We start from the raw sequence: 21,755 nt of genomic DNA on the forward strand, positions 1-21,755 counted from the left end.
ACTAAAATCTTTCAAATGCTTAAAGGTAACAAATGCTAGCTGAGCTTCAACAAACATATATAGACAAAGAGGAAGTGTATATGCGTTGTATGCATTGATTTTGGAGAAAATTGGAGAAAATTCAATTTAATTGTCCAAAATCTATGATTGATATGAGCTGGTATAGTATTGACGATGTTGTTTGTGAGATTGATGAGGCAAAGAAAGTTCGAACTCGGTACAAGGTGGATAAAAGTGTGTGGAAGCCAATAGTAAAAAATATAACATCAAAGAATGAGTGAATTACTGTAAAAAAAACATCTACATGCAATTTTTCTGTCAGTGGTGTAACACTGATTATAAGTGGTGTAACAGTGTGTCTATCTTCAGATTATGAAAGAATGAGGCACGAAAACTTTTATTTAAGATCAAATTTATCACGTTTTAAATGCAATCAAAAATAGAAATTAGTTTATTTTACAAAATTTAACATTCTTATCTCTTATTTATTATCGCTAGCTCAGTGGTGTAACTTTATGTCAGTGGTAAAACATAATAATCAGTGGTGTAACATGAACATTTTTCTCCAAATAAAATTAACTGACAATAATACATGTATATTTGAAAACACCAGTGCATTTTTAGTAATGTCTTTTTTATGCTCCATTGAAAGAAAAATCCAGTTGTGTTCTTTTTAATGCTCAAATTAAAAATTTGTTGGGTAACAGCAAGACTTTGTCTCAAATGTTATGTTGGTCACTATGTAAATGTGTCAAATATTTTCTGTTATCTAATTCTAATAACTTTAAATGAATTTTGTTGATATAAACTTTATGTCCATCATTTTAAAAGAATTATTTTATTTTATTTAAGAATTTTTTCCTATACTATATACCTGTTACACCACTGACAAAATGTTCACAGTTAATTAAATTTCAGTCTAATTATCAACCAAATGGTAGATTCCAATGTTTGCAAATTTTTAGATGTTAAACTTCATTGTTTGTTAAATGTGTTTTTTGCAATCAAAGTAATTTTTTCAGCAATAATTTTCTCATGTTTTTCATTTTTCAAAAGTCTGCATATTTTGATAATGACCCAGAAGTAGGATTATATGAACACGAATGTCTATACATATCACATTCTCGATGAAATTTTTTATTTTGATAAAGCTAAATGATGCGTAACATTCATTTAAACACAGAACATGGAAATATAATTCAAAAAACATTGGTCAATTATAAATGTGCAACTTATACATATCAATCTTTTGCACCATAACAAAACCTTGGATGAATTGCATATAAATATAAAATCTTTAAATGATAAAGCATTATAGAACAAGAAAAGAAGGATTAGAATTTTCATAAAGATTTATACACACATATCGATACATGTATCATCTGCATATTAAATCGATATTATCCATATTTCGATATTTTGTCCCAGCCCTACCCTAATCCCCTACCAATACATGTATTGTGCAATCTTTGTTCTGAAGATAAGAGGGCCCTAAGGATATTGAAATACTTCATAGTATTCTATTTTCATCTCTGCACCGTTTCAAAACTAATGTGTGTTCCATATTTTGATATCTATATATAAATAAATTGTACTTTGTATGACTATTGACTATTGTGAGAGCAAACTGTTTCTGACTATAAGAGTGACAACCTGAACAAATTAAGACACAAGAATCCAACACCAAATCATCTTTTCGCTTTAATTAATTGTCATAAATATTCAAAACTCATTTATGCTAAAAACCACTAAACAAAATAAGGATATATTAAATAGACTTTTTGACTGACATCTTGACAGAATTGTGGCTTTCGGTTGATTGAAATATCAGCACATTGCAGCACATTATGGCTTGCAATTGCATTGCAGCTAATTATTATAGTGATCCAAATCTACAATTTGACAGGGTTGACAAAGAAGTTGAGAAAATGACAGACAGAATGATTTCTTTGTAAAGTGGGCACATAATTTAGAAATCTGAAGAATGGGTTCATTTTCTCCTGCTATGAATCAATGCACTCTTATAATAGAGCATGACAGTATGATACCCTTTTGAAAAGGGGCTATTAATTCTAGCAAATGTCATGCCTATATAATAATCAAACAATACTTTCTCATCGAAAACTTTTTATCTTCTGTAATATCTAATATCAAAACTTCTTGATTTTCTTCATGACATTAAAGTCTCACTGGTTGGTATTTTCTTCATTTGCCACCTAATAATTATAAGTATCCTATCCAACATCCCTTCCCCTGCTCTATTCAAAAGAGTGTCTCATTTATCACACGAGCATAATTCAGTCAGTGAATCAGTACTATTGGTGAACTCATTCCCATCCCATTGGCAAGATTCTGCTTGCGTACTTCATGTACTGCGAACTTAAAACATATCTATCTTTGTTTACGTGTAAGCTTTACGTATAAACATAGAGGCCGATTTTTCTCTCCACTACTTGGGCACTAAGAGTGGGTTTCCTTTTTCCTGTCATTAGAGGAGCATTTTGGGGGTGTTACCCCTCCAACTCAGCAGTATTCATGCAATGACACTAATTAATCCTTTTGTTCTAACAAGTCCTAGACATTTATCTGTCAAAGTCTATTTATACCACTGTCAAGGCCAAGAGCACCCAAGAACCTAAGAAAACCAAATATATGACTAGCGTACAGCCATCCCAATTCTGTGCGTAATACTGTAAGTGTCCTAACTGGTCGTAACAGCCAAAGCTGATTTACTACTAATTTCTGAGAGAAATCGGTGCAGAGGGGGAATACAGTAAAACAAGGTTAACGTGAACATGCTTATGATAAATTCATGCTTATTACGAAGTCAGTTTGACTTCCCTATAATCTTCAAGTTTGTATCTATAAACTTATCAGATATAAAACATTCAGTTACACAGAATCAAAACCATTCATCATAGCATCATTTTGTCATATCATTTTTTCATAAAAATAATATTATGTTCTACTGTCTGGAATGGATTGATGGAGCAAATTCTTTACCTCATGACTTAATATACATGTATACTGATCAAAAAAATTTTTGTTCCTTACTGAGAGGTAGCTATACACCCAAAATGACATCCAGATCATATAATAACCCGAACCCAAAGAGAAAGTTATTCTTTAAGCAACAGAGGATGACAACATCCAATTGTAGACATTTACCACATCATTAACTCCCTTTTACTTACTCTCCTCTATTGGCACTTTCATAAAAATTTATTTTTGTCTCTGCTAGGATTAGCCTGGAAAAGGCTTTCCTTTTATATAACAACTAAGCTTTTACATTTTCAACTAATGCCCTTAGCCTGAAACTTATACTGATTTCCCTTATACTGACATGGAATTTAACATACATAGTTTAGTTTCCATCAATGCTGCTACCATCTGTTTGAGCTTTGTAAACAAATCTATTTATTGCTTTCCACTGTCCAACAAAAAAAATTCTGATTACCATAATAAATCATTTTAAATACTGTATTGATTGTTAAAGTGATGGTGTTAAAATATACAAGCTTTGTCCATTTAGTCAAATTAACAGTATTTTCCTGGGCAATTGAAGGGGAGAGGGAACTTAAGTATTGAAAATTCACTAACTGTTAAAGAACTTAAATTTACAGAACCTCCCTCTCAAGGAAAAAACCATATACTAGCATTCAAGCAGTTAAACCCTGTATCTAGCTGTCTTAGTGTGAATTAACACCCATTTTTGAAGGTTGATTTTTTAATCTATGCAATATCATGGGCACTGAAAGTGGTGTGGACCTGTGTACTCATGTATTAAATTAATGCACACACAACATAAAATAGCTCTTTGAAAAAATGAGAAGACTGTTTCTGTTTTTCATTTTAAAGCATAACTTGTCCAACACTAATCATACAAAAATCAACTCCCTTATGTAGTCTCACTACTTTGATTTTATCCTATAAGTTCCATGACTTACCAGTCCTTTCGGTGCGTTTCTTCTGAAGAACGCCTTGCAAGACTCGCAGGATATGGCATCAAAGTTGTATCCAAGAGCTCGGTCCCCACACACGCCGCAGTATTTGTCCTCTTTATTCTTGCGTGCTTTGTGTGCCAAGTCATTCGAACCCAAGTCCATTGGTCGATGGTACGGATTTGCCATGCTTGGCATGGTGTTGCTGTTTGAATCTTCAAAGCTGCAATGACAAGAAAAACGAAAATAAAAGCAACTGCAATCACATGTAAATTGTCTATCTGAATGTTTCTCTTTCTTCTTTCACCATCTCTCTCCTCACAAAGTATCTCTGATTTGCTTTCTCTTTCTTTCAATCACATTTTGTTGTTGACAGAGTATTGTTGTTAACAATGTTTACATAGACTGTTTGGAGGGTCTGCATTAGTATGATATGATTTATGACCCAACAGTTTTATTACAACATGGGTATTTCCAAATTCTTTAAATTTAAAGGCAAATATATTACCTGAAAATGTACTTATATGCTGTCAGCTTTGACAGAATTCATTTTTGTACAGTAAAACCAGAGATGGTAGGCATGTAATGGCAGACCATTTCACGGACTTCAACACGCCCATTCCTGATATCATAGTTCACTAACAGAATTCTTACATCATATGCTCATTCTGGCTTTATCTATACACTTATGAAAAAATTCTAAAAAAATTTTGGTTCTGGTGTACACAAAGTAATTGAAAGACATTTACATATGAAACCCGAGGGTCAAGAATACCATGGAAAAAGAGAAGAAGCGTGACTCAGAAAAGGGTAAATGTATGGAAAAAGCCTTATATTGACTCGGAGATATATATACAGTCAAAGTCAGAAGATTCCGTCTCAAATTGTTCTCGAGACTGAATGGATTCAAAGATGAGTGTGTTTAGCGGGAAAATTACCACATTAAAACACCCCTTCCATCTAAATCACTTCCTTCATGATAGGTATTAAATAACTGCTCTGTTCTCAAGGCGTATTTTTTACAAGCATTTATGTTAAGAAAGGCTCTCTAATCATCTTACGCTAAGTCACGGATGGCTGCTTCCCTGCACCCAGTCACCCCTTCAGAAATCCACTGCCACCATTAGATTTTCTGTTGACCCATATTCACAAAAACATATCTCTCACACACACACAAAACAAAATGGCTGCCATGTTTTGAGGTTGTAAAAATATTTTTTTCAAACAAACAATGAGGCCAAGAAGCATAACTCCTGAAGGTTTAATATATTGGCCCAATAATGAAATGCCAGATACTTTGTAACAGGTAAGCTGGAGTAATTTTTTCAATTTAATTCTTACTTTTTTGGAATGGTTTTTTAGACATATGTGAAAAAAAGGAGTTATATTAGTGTGATTTCAACCCCCAGAATTTCTCTCTCCTTTTTATTCACAAATGGGCCCTAAGAGATTTTGCAGAGAAGAGATGCAGTCATCCATGAAAGGTTATTCAGTACAGTTTTTCCAGAAGATCGTGTCAGAAGAGAAAAACTGAGGTTTTTTCCAGCTGACAAGTTAAAACAGATCTACTGCCAAACATATAAAAGCTTCATTTATTAGCCTGCAAATGAAATGCAAAGCACAAAATTTCCATATGGTGTCTATTTATTAAAAAAACCTTTAAATGGAAATCGTTCTATTTTGACTGTTCCTTTGAAATTCTATTTCAAGTAAAATTTGAGCCATAGTCAGCTAAGTAATACAATACCTTACAAATAGTCAAATGTTATATATAATTGCAGCAATTATCATGAGATATCATCAACAACATAAAAAGCTTTTAAATATTCTACCCAAAACATTGTTTTCTTTTTTCGGTTCATCCGACTTCAATTATGCATCAATTAACGGAACAGATATTCTTTACTAAAATCTTTCAAAACTTCATTAAAACTTGTCAATCTAAATACATTCCATCATGTTTTACCAGTTTACTGCTTTTAATTTTCTAGTGGGGGTAACGAAAAAAATTGAGAAAAAAAAAATGCTTTCTAGTATCAATGTCAATGGCAGAGTAAACAGTTTCGAGCTGGTCGAAAGAAAAACTGCACCCAGTAACCTTTTGTAAGAAAATATTTACACACGTTAAATGGCTTTTGCCTCTTAAATAAAGGAACTGAAAAACGATTTCTTTTCAAAACTTAACTCAAGAAAAAAATTGAACTAATAGCCAAACAGATTTCTTGCTTTCAATACAAAAAGGTGCTGGAGGGAAAAATTAAAAAGAATATGAAAATTGCGTTTAGAAATTCTGATACAGCCATGAAAAAGGAAATATGACACTATTAAAAAAGAAACTCCCATTAACATGTTTGATCAAATTTCTCTTATTATAACCCCATGCTTGTTAACAAAACTGATCGAAATATATCAATTTAAATTTTTTTTTTAAACCCTGAAATTCAATGATTTCCTTTACTTGATTATGATTCTAAATTTATATCTATATAAAAAAAATTGTTTTTTTAAAGGCATAATAAAAACTACATAATTGAAATGGGCAGTTCGTTTTTTTCCCCCATCGCCGTAAGACCTTGTTCCTAACAGGTGCAGAACATATCGTAATTCAAGACTTTAAACTGTTGTGTTAATTAATCCCCTTCAATTTCTTCAACCTCTTGAAAAGATAAAAATGGCTATTTGATACACAGTTTCATCATAGGCTTAGAGGCATTCTCAGTGTTGTGCAAACAGTGAATACCAACAGATGCCAAAATGAGGCTGTGTACACTGGGACATACGGCCTATTAGATAAATACAATCTCCATCTCATTAAAAACCTCGTCCCAGCATGTGTGTTTTTACAAACTCAATGCAACAAGACTTTTTTTTTCTTAGATTTCAACTAACCAGAGAGAAAAGGTTGTACTGGGTCATTCCAATCTGTCTTTAAAAAAAAAAAAAAAAAACCTTGTGCGCACACTAAAAAATCAAGTAGCAGCAGAATTTATCCTTATTGCCTTTCTCTCTCCTGTATCTTGGAAATGAACCATTAATTATCATTTCTTGTGCAAGAATTGTTCTCACTTATTAGTCAACACAATTTTGTAAGTACTCAAAAAATAAGTGCTATTATTTTAGCATATGGGGTAACTTATAATCATCATTCAATACAAAGCATCCTTTCTCCAAGGATGCAAAGAATTTGTAACATAGATAATTTTGCGCATCTCTATGACTTTTGATCTTCTTAATTTTATCCTTATATATGTTTACTTGTTTTATTCTATAAACACAATATAAATACATAAACTATGAATTTTGAAACAATTATTGATTACCAACATTACCAATAAATGTTAACTACTGATTGTTGTATGGAGAATGAGTTGGGGGGGGGGGGGCTACATTCAATCAATAGTACATAGATACTTTACCACAGAACTTTAAAAAGAGATCTTGAGTCAAAAATTCATTTCTACTTGAATAAACTTTGTAACCTTCCAGCATACTTTACGAAAATCCAGTAAGCCTGGCATCTGTTGAGTACAAACAAAAAATGAGATGTGCAGGCGCTTTTTAAAAGACAGTAAAAAAAATCTCTGGCAATGCATAGAAATAAATAAACTGCACATCACAGAGAGAATGCATGTTTAAACTTTTCAGTCCATCAAGCATTGGGTCTCCTGTACTCTAGTTCAAACACAGAAAGTGCAGTCCGCCATTAAAAAACAGGCTGGGATACAGCGCATGCAAATCATGAAAATGATGCGTCTTCCCTCAGCGTCGCCTACACAGCGAAATAAAATCCAGAAATACCTCATCTGTGACACTGCAAAACACGTAAAGTAATACTGGAAAGTACTGACGATACTTCCAGGCACTGGACACACAAGGGTGTCAAATTCTAATCTTGGAATGCTTTTATTTGTTCTCTACCGAATTTCATTACAATGAATCAAAACTTTAAAAGTTCACTGAACAGAAAACTTCTTTGTTTGAAAAAAAAAATCAAAGATGCATTCTTGTTGCAAATAAACTGATTGAAGTTTGCTTCTTCTCTGTTTTTTTAATTTTCTCATTTCTAATAATCAACTATAGTAAACATTCTAATGAACAAACAATAAATTAATCTGAAAAAAAAATGTTTAAAAAGAAATCAGTTTATTCCAAGTATCAAGTTTTACTTCAATTAACAGATACAAGTTTGAATGGTATAACTTTTCAATTATTTTTTAATTTAACAGCTATCTTTTAAAAAAATAAATAGAATCATCAGAAAAAAACCATATCAATTTACTGGAGAACCACAAGAGTGGATAATATCCTTTTTAATTAATCCCAGTGACTTTTAATATACAGCACACCGCAGATATCTAATTATGTGGCGGAAAATATGTTTGGATCATAAATAAAAAACCACCGAACACAACAGGAATTCTTGACTCTATTTGGGGGAATTCTCATGCTATAATAGAACTGTTATTTGCTTGTACCAAGTGACCCCTTCCCAACACAGATTTGATATCATGGTTTGTAAATACTCGAGTAAATAAAAGCTAAAGAATCTAGGATCTTCATGAATCATGGTTTGACTGGGGTTTCTTTTTCGGTTTACAAATCGTTTTGTGTGTCATTCGCAGCATTGTTTAAATTAAATCTCTCCTGATTTTTAACTTGTTCCTCCTGTATTCATCCTATATGAACAAGTGTAGACCTAGATGCATCTAGTTGAATGGTCAATTAACATCCAATCTCTTTTTAAAATCAATGTTTCGTGTACCTTTAGAAGGGCTTACCATTGAGGTAAATGAATATGCTTCATACTACATCCATTGAAATTCATCCACATCACGTTTCAAATCTCAGATCTCCGAGGGTCAAGTTTGTCCTTTCTCATGCCTTAAACAAACCTCAAGAACGATCGGATGCCAGATAGAATGTAAACGGAGTGGATGCAAAACAAAGCAAGCTTTGTCTGAGGCACAAATCATTAATTTTTGACACCTGTGCCATAAGAAACAGTGCTCTCTCTCTCTCTCTCTCTCTCTCTCTCTCTCTCTCTCTCTCTCTCTCTCTCTCTCTCTAAAAACAACAACAATATACTCATGGTCATAAGGTTGAAGCTGACATTTACAAAAAAAAAAAAAAAATACCACCTTTGTACATGTAATTTGATTAACAGGTATAATTAATCGAAAAATAAAAATAAATTAGCTGACAACTAATCTATTTTTCAAATCATATAAGACCTCTTAATTCTTTTCTATTCAAATAAGGTAGAGACAGAATCTGTCAACTTGAATGGAGAACTTAAAAAAAGAAGTCCATTACTATTTTTTTAATCCAATTTTGTCGAGTCATCAATGAACTTCATTACTAGCCAAATTATTCAATTCCATAATTTTGTGTCCATTCACTCAAAGTGTCTTTATTCTGTAACAATTACATTTTCAAAACCTCTCTGACAATTAATTCAGTGACAAGATGTCATGAAAATCATTTTGGGGGCAAAATATGGATAAGTTCCTCATGCATATTAAAATTCTAGCACTTTTAAATTGTAGAACTTGTTTCAATCATCTTATAACAAGAAAAGAAGTGGGGAAAAAAGAGATGTATCACCTTCATTTGGAATGGAAATTTCCCACTAAAAATTCCTCAATTTCTGAAAATCGTTTTATAATATTCCAAAATAAGAATGATTAGATGTACTTTTTCTCTCCATAACAGTGCACAAAGCCATTGACCTAGAGACATCTTTCTGTCCAAGATTCAAATTAGCCTTAATCATGTTAATACAGATTCTAAAGACCCTCGAAATTCCACTGATGCAACGAAATTGAAAAATTAGGAAATTAGGACAGAAGTTGTGATCTAATCATAAAACACTTTATGTGTCTGCTGTTGGTACAGTGGTTAAGGGCTCAATCAACTGTTGAATTTGCAAAGATCTAGCTCAGGAAACAATCTAATTAACAGCAAGATTCGGTAACCTCTCTGAGACTCTCTCTCCACAATAAAAATAATAGGTTACCCTTCAGAGTGTATCATGCATTGAATAAAATTAATAAGGATCAACACTAGAGGTAAACTGATGGAATAAATCATATTGGTTTAATCTAGTAAAGGATAAATGTAAAATATAGATATATAAATATAAGAAAGGGCAATGAAATCAAATGTCTTCCAGGAGAAACTACCTGATAAACATTGCTAATGATCAATTATGATGCGCTGTAAATGTGAGGATGGTCGTACTGAATACTACAAACTTCCGGGCAGTGATCCGAAGTACCGAGAGGAATCACCAGTAGTACGTCAACCAATAATTACTGCAGTCTAAACATGAATGGTATCACACCAACAAAGGTGACTTGCAGATGGACCGGGATAGATATACATCCAAGCTCAAACCTATTACTCTGTCTTAATTAACAAGTTTCATATGAAAATATGCATTATGCAATTTTCATCCAAAGTTGCTGTCATGAGAAACTGTCGAAGACTTTATGATATTTAATTGAATAATAACAATTCTCTCTCTCTCTCTCTCTCTCTCTCTCTCTCTCTCTCTCTCTCTCTCTCTCTCTCTCTCACACACAAACCTTGCACTTTTGCTATCATTAATTAATAATCAGAACACATTGTTTAATTATGAATTTATTGGGCTAAAGTGCTAAATCAGCATTTTAATGTCAGTATTAGCATAGTCTGTGCAGAGAGTGGTGACACCGTTCAGATCTAAGTGACAGGGGGAATCAAGGGGAGCATATCTTTAACATTAAGCCCTGTGACATTACCCCAGTGCAAAAAGTTGCCTTTCAAACATCATATTAATATCTCTTGTGAAGTATCAATCAGAAGTTAGAGATCATTTGAAGTGGGGGTGGGAGGCATGTTGGGTTTTTTTTGTTGGTATTTTTAATTAAAAAATTGTGGAATCAGTTCTCAGTAGAATAGATAAACATGTGTTTCCTTTCAAAATTAATATGAACATATTTCATGGATCTGGGCAAGACATACTTCATTTCCAAATGCAAAATCAAAATTGGCAGCTCTTTTTTGCTGAATATTGAAATTACCTGCAAGAGAATGTCTATAGCAGCAAAGTCAGGAGAAGGTATATGTTGCACACAAGTCTTAATAGTTCACTATAGTCCAAAGCACATTATGTGTGTGTTTGGGGGGGGGGGGGGGGGGGGGGACCCACTCCTGATTCTGCTTTTTGAATAAGATTGTGAAACACCTGAACATCTAATTGTACTGGCTGAACTTAAGGTATATATGACAGCCACCAAACTGAGTCTCCAAGAAACAGGTCTATGTGACATATCCTCTTTATCTCCTTCTATCCGAGACAGAAAAGCTCCCAAGTCCTAAGGATTTCAGTATTTCAATAAAGATACGTCCCTGATCCTTGTGGGGCTAACTTTCTTTAATAAATTTGCTCAATTGCACAGAGATTGCACAGCTGTTAGACTTCATTTGTTAGAACCCATTAACCAATGTCTGCCAATTTCCCAGCAAACCATTTCTTCTATTGAACATTTTCTCTGCAAAACATGATATTCTGCCGCTCTGGGAATTAAAAGTTGTCTCCCCTCCTATCAATATGTATTACCAAGCTTTACTGCAGCTATAAATTCATCTTTTTCTTCATTCTAATGTCTGATATTTCAAACTTGTTACACAATGTTACATTTCCTATTCTTCTAAATTAGGACTCAAAACTACCTTATTTTAATTCATCCAAAAGTGAGCAACAAATACCCACCAAAGTTCAAGGCTAAATCTTATTTCTGCTCATTAACTTACTTCAGTTGATCATGAGGCCAATAAATACCAAAATAGGCGATTGTAACACCGCCCAATTACGTTAATCCCACAGAAGTTACTGATTACCCATAATTAGAATGTTATCTAAATCAAAGTACTTAAAGTCCTGGAAAGCGCTAAGCCGGGAAGAAAGTGTTAAATCATAGACAGTCTCTTCTGCGGTATATTTTAGGGTATATCATTAAATTTAATGAAGTCTCTAGCTCACATCTTATCATACGTAAAAAGTAGCGTGTTCCAACATAATTTAATTTAAAGGGTGTTGTCATGGACGCCGATTCAAATGTCACAACAGTATTTCATCTTAGGTCACGTCAAAACAGGGCTGAGGAAAAATGATTACCGATTTTTCCTTCGAATTTGGGCCATTTCCACCTGCGACAAGGGATAATCTTCTATGTAATGAAAAAGCATGTGTAAGGTGTCTGACGATCCAAGTTTTGTAATAATGCAAGATCATTTGAATTTTCTATGCATATTTTTTTTTAAGGGGAAGAAGGTTGAAACGTTCTTGACTTATGGTCTTGTGCTTTTTAAGCTCACGTGTAACTTCGACGTAACAAACTCGCACGCCTTGATGGATGCACATGTGTTTTTGCTAAGTTATTCCACAATACACAAACAAATGCATTTTTCCCCCAAAAATTATAATTGGAAAGAAATCATCATCATGAATGTGATATCTTTAGGAGCACCCATATCCGATATATAATAATAATATTCATTAATTGAATTTATTCCCAATTTAATACTGATAGAACAAATGTATCTGCATGCAGGATAACTTGAAGAAATGTTTCCCCTACTGCATAGTTATGAGTTCTCCCGAGTACGACTTCTCCAGGGTACGACTTCTCTAGCATCCGCCAGTAGGTGGCGGTATTTCGGAAATGCAAAATCGAAAGTGGAAGTAGGATCAGAAATCTGGCGACAAAAAAGCGCTGCAGCTATGCTTAGCGCTTTAAAAATGGGCTTTTCATCCTTAATTGTCTCCAAAAGAAATTCAGGGGAAGTCACTCCTTACCCCCAAAACCTTCCGCTCTTATCAGGGCTAAACGAAGGAAGCCAAGAGACATAATCATGATTAACTAATTACTAATTTCAAAAAACCCTCTCTAATCAACATTTAATAGATTCTCCACGAATCTTCTAAAGAGTGTTTAACAGCTGAAATACATGCAACACGCAAGCTAATTTGTCAGGACAACAATGTTCCCTCCCATTTTTAGGAGAGCTATGACACATTTCCTAAAGGGACATTAAATGCAAATCACGGCTATCTTTTCAATCGGTTTGCCTTATAATCAAGTATAAGTATTCCAAGATGCATCTTTAGGCAATATTTTTCTTATCTAACATTTCATCCAGATATTTAATGCTGCAGCTGTTCATTCTCTCTCTCTCTCTCTCTCTCTCTCTCTCTCTCTCTCTCTCTCTCTCTCTCTCTCTCTCTCTCTCTCTCTCTCTCTCTCTCTCTCTCTCTCTCTCTCTCTCATATTTCATCATCAATTGCTTTGGTCTTTGAAGAGAAGTATTTTAAGGATGTTCATCTATTTTCCATTAGCATTTCGTGGTTCAATCAGTCGCACACTACCATCGAATTTAACCCCATCAGATTCCTCTAGACTTTTCACACCGACCGATTCTCAATGCCAAAATTGAAAGCAAGATCGAGAAACATCAATATACCCATTGACATTCGAATTTGCAACACTGGGGTTTCATTGAAATTCTGTAATTGACTTTATGCCTGTATAAATCCTGAATATATTGGCCTTCGTCCAGCTCTGTGGAGGCTTTTCTTTTTTAAATATCTACAACACATAGAAGCTGCCATATGACTGATGTTCCAACACAGATATTGAACCTTAATTTCAAGCAGAGTTTAATTTTTCGTGCATATAATGCTAAGATAACTCCATGTCATAGGTTTTAATAAACTTTCCTAAAAATATATGCGAATAATTATCTAGGTGTTGCAGTGTTATTCAAACACCATTCACAGTGTCAAAAAATTTGATATAGTTTTTCATACAGACACCCTTTCTTGACATTTCCCAGAATATTCTTCCAAATTGTAAATGCTTTGGGGTTTTTAACCCCTCAATTTTACAGAGTCTTCAACTTAAATACCAGAACCCTATTTTCTTTGAATGCTTTTTGAAAATAATTTGATCTCCCCCCAAAATTACAGCCTTTAAAATTTCACAGTCTCAAATAACAGTTTATGTGAAATCTCCAAGTGTTTAGCGTTTGTTTATAGTTCTTTCCGCTAATTATACTCTAGCCCTTCAGCTATCTTCTGACAATCTTTGATAGACCTGACTTGGGGTTACTTGGTGCAATGCGAAACAAGGTGTTTGACCTCAATTGACCTTTGGCCTTGCCTTTGACCTGGTAATTTATTGCTTTCTTACATAGAAAAACATAGAAATGAGGTAAAAGTGTATCTTGCCCTCGTGTCATGCTCCATAATGATCATGAACATCATTTTTCTCTCTATATATATTTCTAGCAGAGGTGTCCTATTTATTTCTAAGCTGACCATTACGAGGCCAATAATTGATTCTCAACCAAGACTAAAAGCCAAAGCATGCCCCTCCCAACTACCTTCTCCGAAATCAACCTTATATTTTAAGTGGTGATATCTATAATATGTTCTTTAATCAAGAATGGAACTGCCTGTTGTTCAACGATTCTCCATTAACGATGAAATAATCATTCTCTATGACAATGTCGTATGATTTATTTAATTCTGGTTTAAAGCCTTTAAAGACACCTTGCATAACTATGTTATTCATATTATGGTTTTTTGCATATCATGTAAAAATTTTGTTTTCTGCGTTTCAGAAATTTTAACGAACTTTTCAACACAGAAGGTCGGTATTGTACACATACCCTGAGGTCTATATATTTTTCAAAATGGTTTTCACATTGACAAGTCATATCGGGCCTGCAGATGTGTCTGTACTTTTGCTTTAAAACCCCATTATCTAAAATTTATTTTTATTCTTTTTTTTTACGCAAAACCATTGATCAAGTTTGTGCAGCATCCCACAATTCTCTGACTCGAGGTCTCTGTGACATACTCTAGTGGAAATATCAGGAAAACTGTCAGGATATTGATGTTCAAATCCAAGATTCATCAAAAGTTTTTAATGTTTCAGAGGTAAAAATAGAAGAAAAAAAGCTTAGTCCTGGATGAAGGATTGGCAACTTCAAAGATGTTACTCCGACACTCCAAAGACCTCTACAAAAACTTGTTTTCCGTGCTAGTACATTTTAACATAGTATACTACACATTGTTTCCCTTAAAATTATTTAATCTGGTGATGAGACAGGCAGGAAACAATTCATTGAGCTTCCCTTTGTGTTGTTCGTTGTTTGATACATCTGTTGAAACATAATATAGGAAAACAGATTGTGCAAGAAGTCATGTATTATATTAGCTCTTAGATATTGACCAAGACAGGCAACTTCTGTGGTGTATTGCCTTAAAACCTAAACTATAAAATTAGAAACACCTATCACGGCTTAAAGAAATTTAAATTTCTACAGACTTTGCAGCTTAATTGGGGGAAAAAAAATATCAACACAATTTTGTTCATTCATTACTTTGTAGTTCCTACAATGATATTTTTCTTTGGGGGCAGCTAATCTTCAAAAGGACTGACGTCTTCACATTGTTTGGTCCTTGCTCTTGAAGATACAGATTTCTACATACATTGAAAGACAAGAAAGAAAAAAAGCAGGTATTTAAAAATATGAAAAGGAGAAAATTAGCCATGGGCTTGGGGGACGGTGTTTTGGAGATTACAGGTATTTTACTGATCTAAAACACCCCTCCTTTTTTCATTGTTTACCATGGGTATTAAGAGGGGTAAGCTACTTACACCACAAAACGCTGGAGCCAATTTACGGCAGAGAAATTTTACGCTGTTCACAACTAATGATATAAGTAGGCCATAACCACACTAGTGCTCATATTTACTGGAATAATATGAAACTTTTTTTAAGTTTCTAAGACTTCAAAATCCGCTAAAGCCCCCCTTTTCCCCACCATTCATACAAACACTATTCTTGTATTTGTGTATTTCTGAAAAAAGTGGCATCCCCAGATCCATCTTTTGTTATTTGTTCATGTGTAATTCGATCAACATCAGAGGAAATGGGGTTCTTTTTTTGGTTGGCTTATACAATACCACGAACCAGGAACCTATCCTTAAATGTAAGAAATTAGGTCAATAGGAAGGAAAAAAAAACAACTCCTTGGGTAAACCTATCACAATTTGAAAACAAAAGTACAAAAACGCCTGACTCATATGTTTATCAAATGTCCACCATCATAGTGTAATTATTTAAACATCATGACCTAGGGTTCACACATTTCATGTACAACAAGAAAATTACAGCATAAACTCCCTGCTACTTGCTTAATCAGAGAGACAAAGCCATTATTTACAAGATTTCAATAAGAGACCATCTGAAGCAATAAACATATCCAAATAGATGTCAATTCACCATGTTTTTAAAACCTCAACACGAGCTTTACAAAGGTTGGTAGCCATAATTTGGACAGGTACACATGTCCTTTTACTAATATTCTATCACTTTTCCTTCAATATAGATGTTCTGATGAATTTTGTTTTGTAACAGTGCATTTTGTGTAATGGTAGAAACATGGGTGGGCCTTTAACATTAAATTTCATTTCGATGCACAAATAAAACAACTGCGCACCAATGCTACAAAAAACAAAATAAGGCCGCCTTATCTACTATGCACACTGCATTAACGTAACAGTGATGATCATTCACAGAATTATCAAAAGCCTACACACTACTTGTAATTCCTTTATAATACCACAATTTTAGTACTACAAAGTGAAAAATAAGTTATTGTCCAACCTTCTTCTTTCTACTGACATTTATTTTTTATCTATTTTTTATGCATATATCAACTCTGTACAAGAATTAATATGTTTAGTTAAAAAGTGGTTCATTAAAATTGGATATCTAACAATTTCCGGACTTCTCAAGGGAACAATTCCTTGATACTGAGAGCAAACTTCCGAATTTACTGAGGAAACACCACAGAAACAAAATGCAGTGTTTTCTGTCCGGTGAAGTCATTTAGTAACCATTCTAACAATGCTGACTTGGCCACTTCATAACGTAATGTATGTGTAACGTGTCATAATATGCAGGATGAATAATACATGTTTTTTAGTCATGATGATAGGATTTTTACTTGTCACATTTTCATATGTATATGTATCAAAATTTAAGAATAGGGAATTTCCTGTGACTCCTCATTTCATAATTCATATTTAAAATTTTTTTTTTAAAGATATTCCTGTTAAAAAAAATTTCCATCTATTAATAAATAATGAGGTTAAGATGAATTGATATCTTTATGTATGAATTTAGCCAAATTTTACATCATATTTCCTGTCAATTATCCACAAGAAGGACTTTATGTAATCTCCCGTCCATTAATCAAAACATACATACATAAACCAAATCATAGGTTCCGAGGCAGCCATTAATTCAAAGAGAAAAGATGAATGCATTCCAATTTAACAACACTCTCCATTTCACAGAAATAAAAAAAATTATCATTTGTCAAAACAGAAAAAGACAATTTCAACCAAAAAAAGGAGAAAGGACACCTTGCTATTTAGCTCATCAAACAAAAGAGGATTTTTCTAGCACTCACCATTTGACGAAGAGGTCACCAAAGAGACAGGTGAATACATCGCTGGTGGGGTCCATTCTGGGTCTCATGTACGGGGAGTAGGACTGAGGTGGTCCAGCCATTGGGTGGTGGTGCCCGGTGGGGGGCATGTGTCCCCCATGATGGTGGGGAGGAGGAGGTCCGTGAGGCCCCCCATAGTGTGGGGGGACATGGTGACCATTGTACTCGGAAAACATGGTGTCAAGATACAGCTTGCTTGTTTTTTTTCTTTCACCCCTTTTGAGGTAAAACTTGTTCAGAATAAATGTAAATCTTCACTGAACACTGATGTCACCTTCCGTACTGACAGAAAAAATATGAATCACACACAAGTCAAAATATCTACCAGGGTTCTTTCCAACTTGGAAGTCCAATTTCCACGAGAAAACGGAAAATAGATTGTGTCTTAAGTCATATCCATTCATAAAAAATCTATGTCATTACACCAGGTGAATCTGTGAAGTATTCAACCCTAGAAACTGACCAGTCGACGGAAGTATTAATGAATCGTTCAATAAGTGGCTCACAACCCACGCCTGTGTTGTAGTGGAGCTGGCAGATTTAAATGTTACGTACAAAATACCACTGCTGCATGTACTGAACTCTAACACAACACTAAACCAGAAAAAGCACTCGATCAACTGGCTTAGTAAACAAACTGTGTCGCACAGTTCACCCAGTGCAAATTTCCCTCTCCGCCAATCAAAGGCCACCTTTCCTAGCTAAGCCCCACCTCTAAGGCCATGTTAGGACAGTGATGTGAAGCAATTTACATACATATCCATTATATTTTTTCCTCCTCTATCAATTTTATCTCCTGGAAGATGTGAAAGATTAGGAACTTTATCAACCGACGTTTCCATCCACTAGTCTTGCAAGCAACCAGCTATAATTTTATTTTTTGCACGAATAAAATCCCCCTTCATCTGCAGGATGTCACAATCAACCGTCTCCCAGCACTAACTAAGGTAGGTATGCATATTTCCTCTTTTTTTTATGTATTTTCCCCCGATATTTTCTATCTTCACTGGCTAATATCCAGTGACTTGGACCCTGGGGGGTTGATGTACATAGCCTGATTACGAATAAAAAGGTCCCAGTGACATGTTATGCTACACTTTTTTGCCATTTAAGCGTTAACATGACCTCAGACCCAAAACTAATGGTTATACCGGGGAAAAAATATGTGAGCAAATCAGAGCAAATATCAAAAGTTACGTAATGCTAAAAACTCCATTCCCTCCCAGCAAAAATGAACAGAAACAAATGAATTGAAACAATGGACCTCATTGTGGTCTGAAATTGATTTATATGCAGTTGGCTTATTCAATATAACGTCAAATTATGTGTAATCACCTACATAATCACTAAACTCTTGAAACTGATTGCTTTTCAAATGATATATTAAAGATTAGGGTTTCAGATTCCATGACTGTTGGCATGCATTGATAGGCTTCTCTCTCTCTCTCTCTCTCTCTCTACCAGTCCCAACATCTTGATGGGAAGATCAAAATAAATATACAATGTACTGTATAAGATTTATTATTTCTAAGCAAATATAGGTCCTACTGGAAGAAGTGATAGTTATGAATGATACTTTTCTCCACCCTTCTATAAAAATTAGTAACTCTCTTTTTTCTCTCCAATTTCAACATCTTTTACCTTATTTCATCCTCTCTCACAATTTCTTTGCAATTACCTTTAAATATGTTAAAATTAACTTTGAAATTTAACAGTTTCATTATGCCTATACAACTAAATGCTATGCTGATGAGATTGGTTTATAAAGTGCTGATGGAGACATTAAGCTATAGAATTTGGAGAGACTTGATATATAGAGTGTAGCTTGGTTCAACAACACCTCAACAGTTCAGCTCATCAGTTCATCAGATACATTTCATTTTTCCTGTCTACTGGCAAGCGACTTTTATGGTCATAAAACAAGATGCTGCAGCCAAAAAAATACCTTACGAAAGAAAAAAATTCCAACACGCCATAACAATATTCACCATCACAAAAAGTGTGGATCTCTAATTATCTCCCTTGATCATGCAAACGTTTGACAGTTTCCGTGAAATGGTCCATTTATCCAAGCTATTTACTTATAGCATTAGTTTTATGAATTTATCTTGGGTAAAATAGAGGATCTATTAATATTGGTTTTATGGAGATAGGATGATATTGACTGATTATCATTAATACCACATCATATAACCAGACCACTGCATCATTCTCTCTGGATGAAAATAGATGTCCTAATAACCAGACTACCTGAAGTTTTGTCAACTATTCCCAGAAAAATGTTAATCAAATAATGTGTATCTACAGTCAATCTTTGGCACAGAATTCATCCATCATTTAGTCAATTATAAGATAATGACATAAGAGAATTAAATATCTAGTGCTCTGAGACTCTGTTATTCAGGGCATCAGTTTTGTTTTTTTATCTTCATATCTGTCTTTCTTTGAAACTCTCCAAAAAGCCATTGATCTATATTTTTTATTACTTTAATATTGATCGTATCCATGAAAATGATAGACATTTGGCGTGGTGTTTGGCATCAGGCAAGGGGATGCAGTGCAAGGACCTCCTTTATGCTTCATAACTTTCGTGTATAATATGTTTAAAAATATATTTAAGGATTTGGCAATTATAATATACTAAATTATTGTTTGCTAAATCCTCAAATAGAAATCAGTTTACAAAAAATCACATCACATATTTAGTTATATTACAGTGATTGGTTCTTTCTTTCTTAATCCATATTATATAACTGAACGTCTACAAAGATCTAAAGAACCAATATTTTGACCTTCCCACAAATGTTTGGAAGAGCTGACAGACATTTTACTATACTGTGCTTTTCAGATTTTCCCTTTCTCTATATCATAAGAGAATAAATAAGATTAATTATCACCAGCCCTCACATCCACCCCTTTGTTTTTCTCTGTTGATTATATACAAAAGGACAATCACTCCTTAAAAGCAGTAGGTGTCGTACAATTAGCATTTTATAAACCAATAACTGTTCAATCCCATCACATGACTCTGATGCTAACACTTGTTGTCAACATCGCAGTTTCAATACTCCATACACAAATATGTGTAGGAGAGGTCTGTCTGTCTGTCTGTCTGTCTGAAGGTAACATCCTCAAGGAGATCAACTAATGTATATCTGAAGCTGAATTCTAAATGCAGTCCCAATCAGCAGCATGTTCTCAACAGTTTACAGATGCATTCAATGGTCAACACAATTCTTGTTTAACCACCAAATAACATTTGTCATGATGACAAAGCTTCTTTTCATTAAACCTGTGTGGTTTATTTTCCGACACATTTCTTATCACCTTATTACATAAAATTAAAAGATATACTGATGTCTGACTAATAACTTCTTTCTTTAATTTAGTAAATGATTTTTTGACGAAACAATTTTTCATTTATACACAAGGGGACCCTCCGAACCTGAACAAAGTAAACAGGCTGAGATTTCCATCAGATATCAACTTGTTTCAGGGAAGCTTACTGCTCAAGTAAAAAATTCCTCTTCTAATAAGGCTTTATATCTCTTATCATATCTTAAATTAAATTATCATTGATGAAATTTAGCATCCTCTCAATTGGTACACACATTTCCAATGTATAAGAATATCACATGCCATCAAAGACTATGAAGTAACATTCATATGCATACCAGTATTAAAGAATTCTGCCTACATCAACAGTCCTGAAGTTTATTGCAAATTGAAATAAAAATTCTTCCAAAATAAATAATTCCTATTTTAGTTAGAGATCTAAAAATTAGAATCACAATTCATAAACAATGTGACATTCAACCATTACAATTTGGTGGCCCTTTGATTTACTTTTACTTTTCACCCCGCCTTCTATGGATTTGAATAACCCAACAAATTTCCATAGACAGTCATTAACAAACCACATATCAGTGTTTTGTTTTGATTTGTTGAGCACCAAAACTTTTTGTATTTGATATAAGAAATATAATGAAAAAAGATGTTTCAGCAGCTATTGTGCCATCTATAATTTGCTGAAATATAACTGGGAATCATGTGACACATTTTATCCAATGACACTGTAATAAATATAAATGTACCAAATGTAAAGGCTATTACGACTTCAAATTTGCAACAACAAAAATATCTACAGCTAAAAATTTCTAATCTAATGCATATTCATATAAAACAACTATTTTCATGATTTTGAATTAAACCTGAAAGTCTAAGCTTCTCATCCAATGTAG

General features: G+C 33.8%; 1 protein-coding gene and 1 long non-coding RNA gene across 21 annotated transcripts in view; one reads left to right on the forward strand and one right to left on the reverse strand.

Annotated features, from left to right (window-relative positions):
• The window catches only part of LOC128181137 (nuclear hormone receptor HR96-like), a 106,690-nt gene that overhangs the window by 6,680 nt on the left and 78,255 nt on the right, over positions 1-21,755 (reverse strand). For 14 of the 16 annotated variants that reach the window (XM_052849415.1, XM_052849413.1, XM_052849411.1 and 11 more), the window contains one exon: positions 3,948-4,164. In XM_052849415.1, the coding sequence (XP_052705375.1) occupies positions 3,948-4,164 (217 nt within the window). Of the gene's footprint in view, positions 1-3,947; positions 4,165-5,002; positions 5,160-17,475; positions 17,882-21,755 lie in introns of those variants that run through there. The other 2 variants (XM_052849408.1, XM_052849424.1) reach the window with 2 other exon arrangements.
• Positions 18,220-21,755, forward strand: part of LOC128181139 (uncharacterized) — a 76,422-nt gene continuing 72,886 nt past the window's right edge. For all 5 annotated transcript variants that reach the window (XR_008243289.1, XR_008243288.1, XR_008243287.1 and 2 more), the window contains exon 1: positions 18,220-18,461. This is a non-coding gene — a long non-coding RNA (uncharacterized LOC128181139). The remainder of the gene's footprint in view (positions 18,462-21,755) is intronic.

The sequence above is a fragment of the Crassostrea angulata genome, chromosome 4 (assembly GCF_025612915.1).
Source record: "Crassostrea angulata isolate pt1a10 chromosome 4, ASM2561291v2, whole genome shotgun sequence".
NCBI lineage: Eukaryota > Metazoa > Mollusca > Bivalvia > Ostreida > Ostreidae > Magallana > Magallana angulata.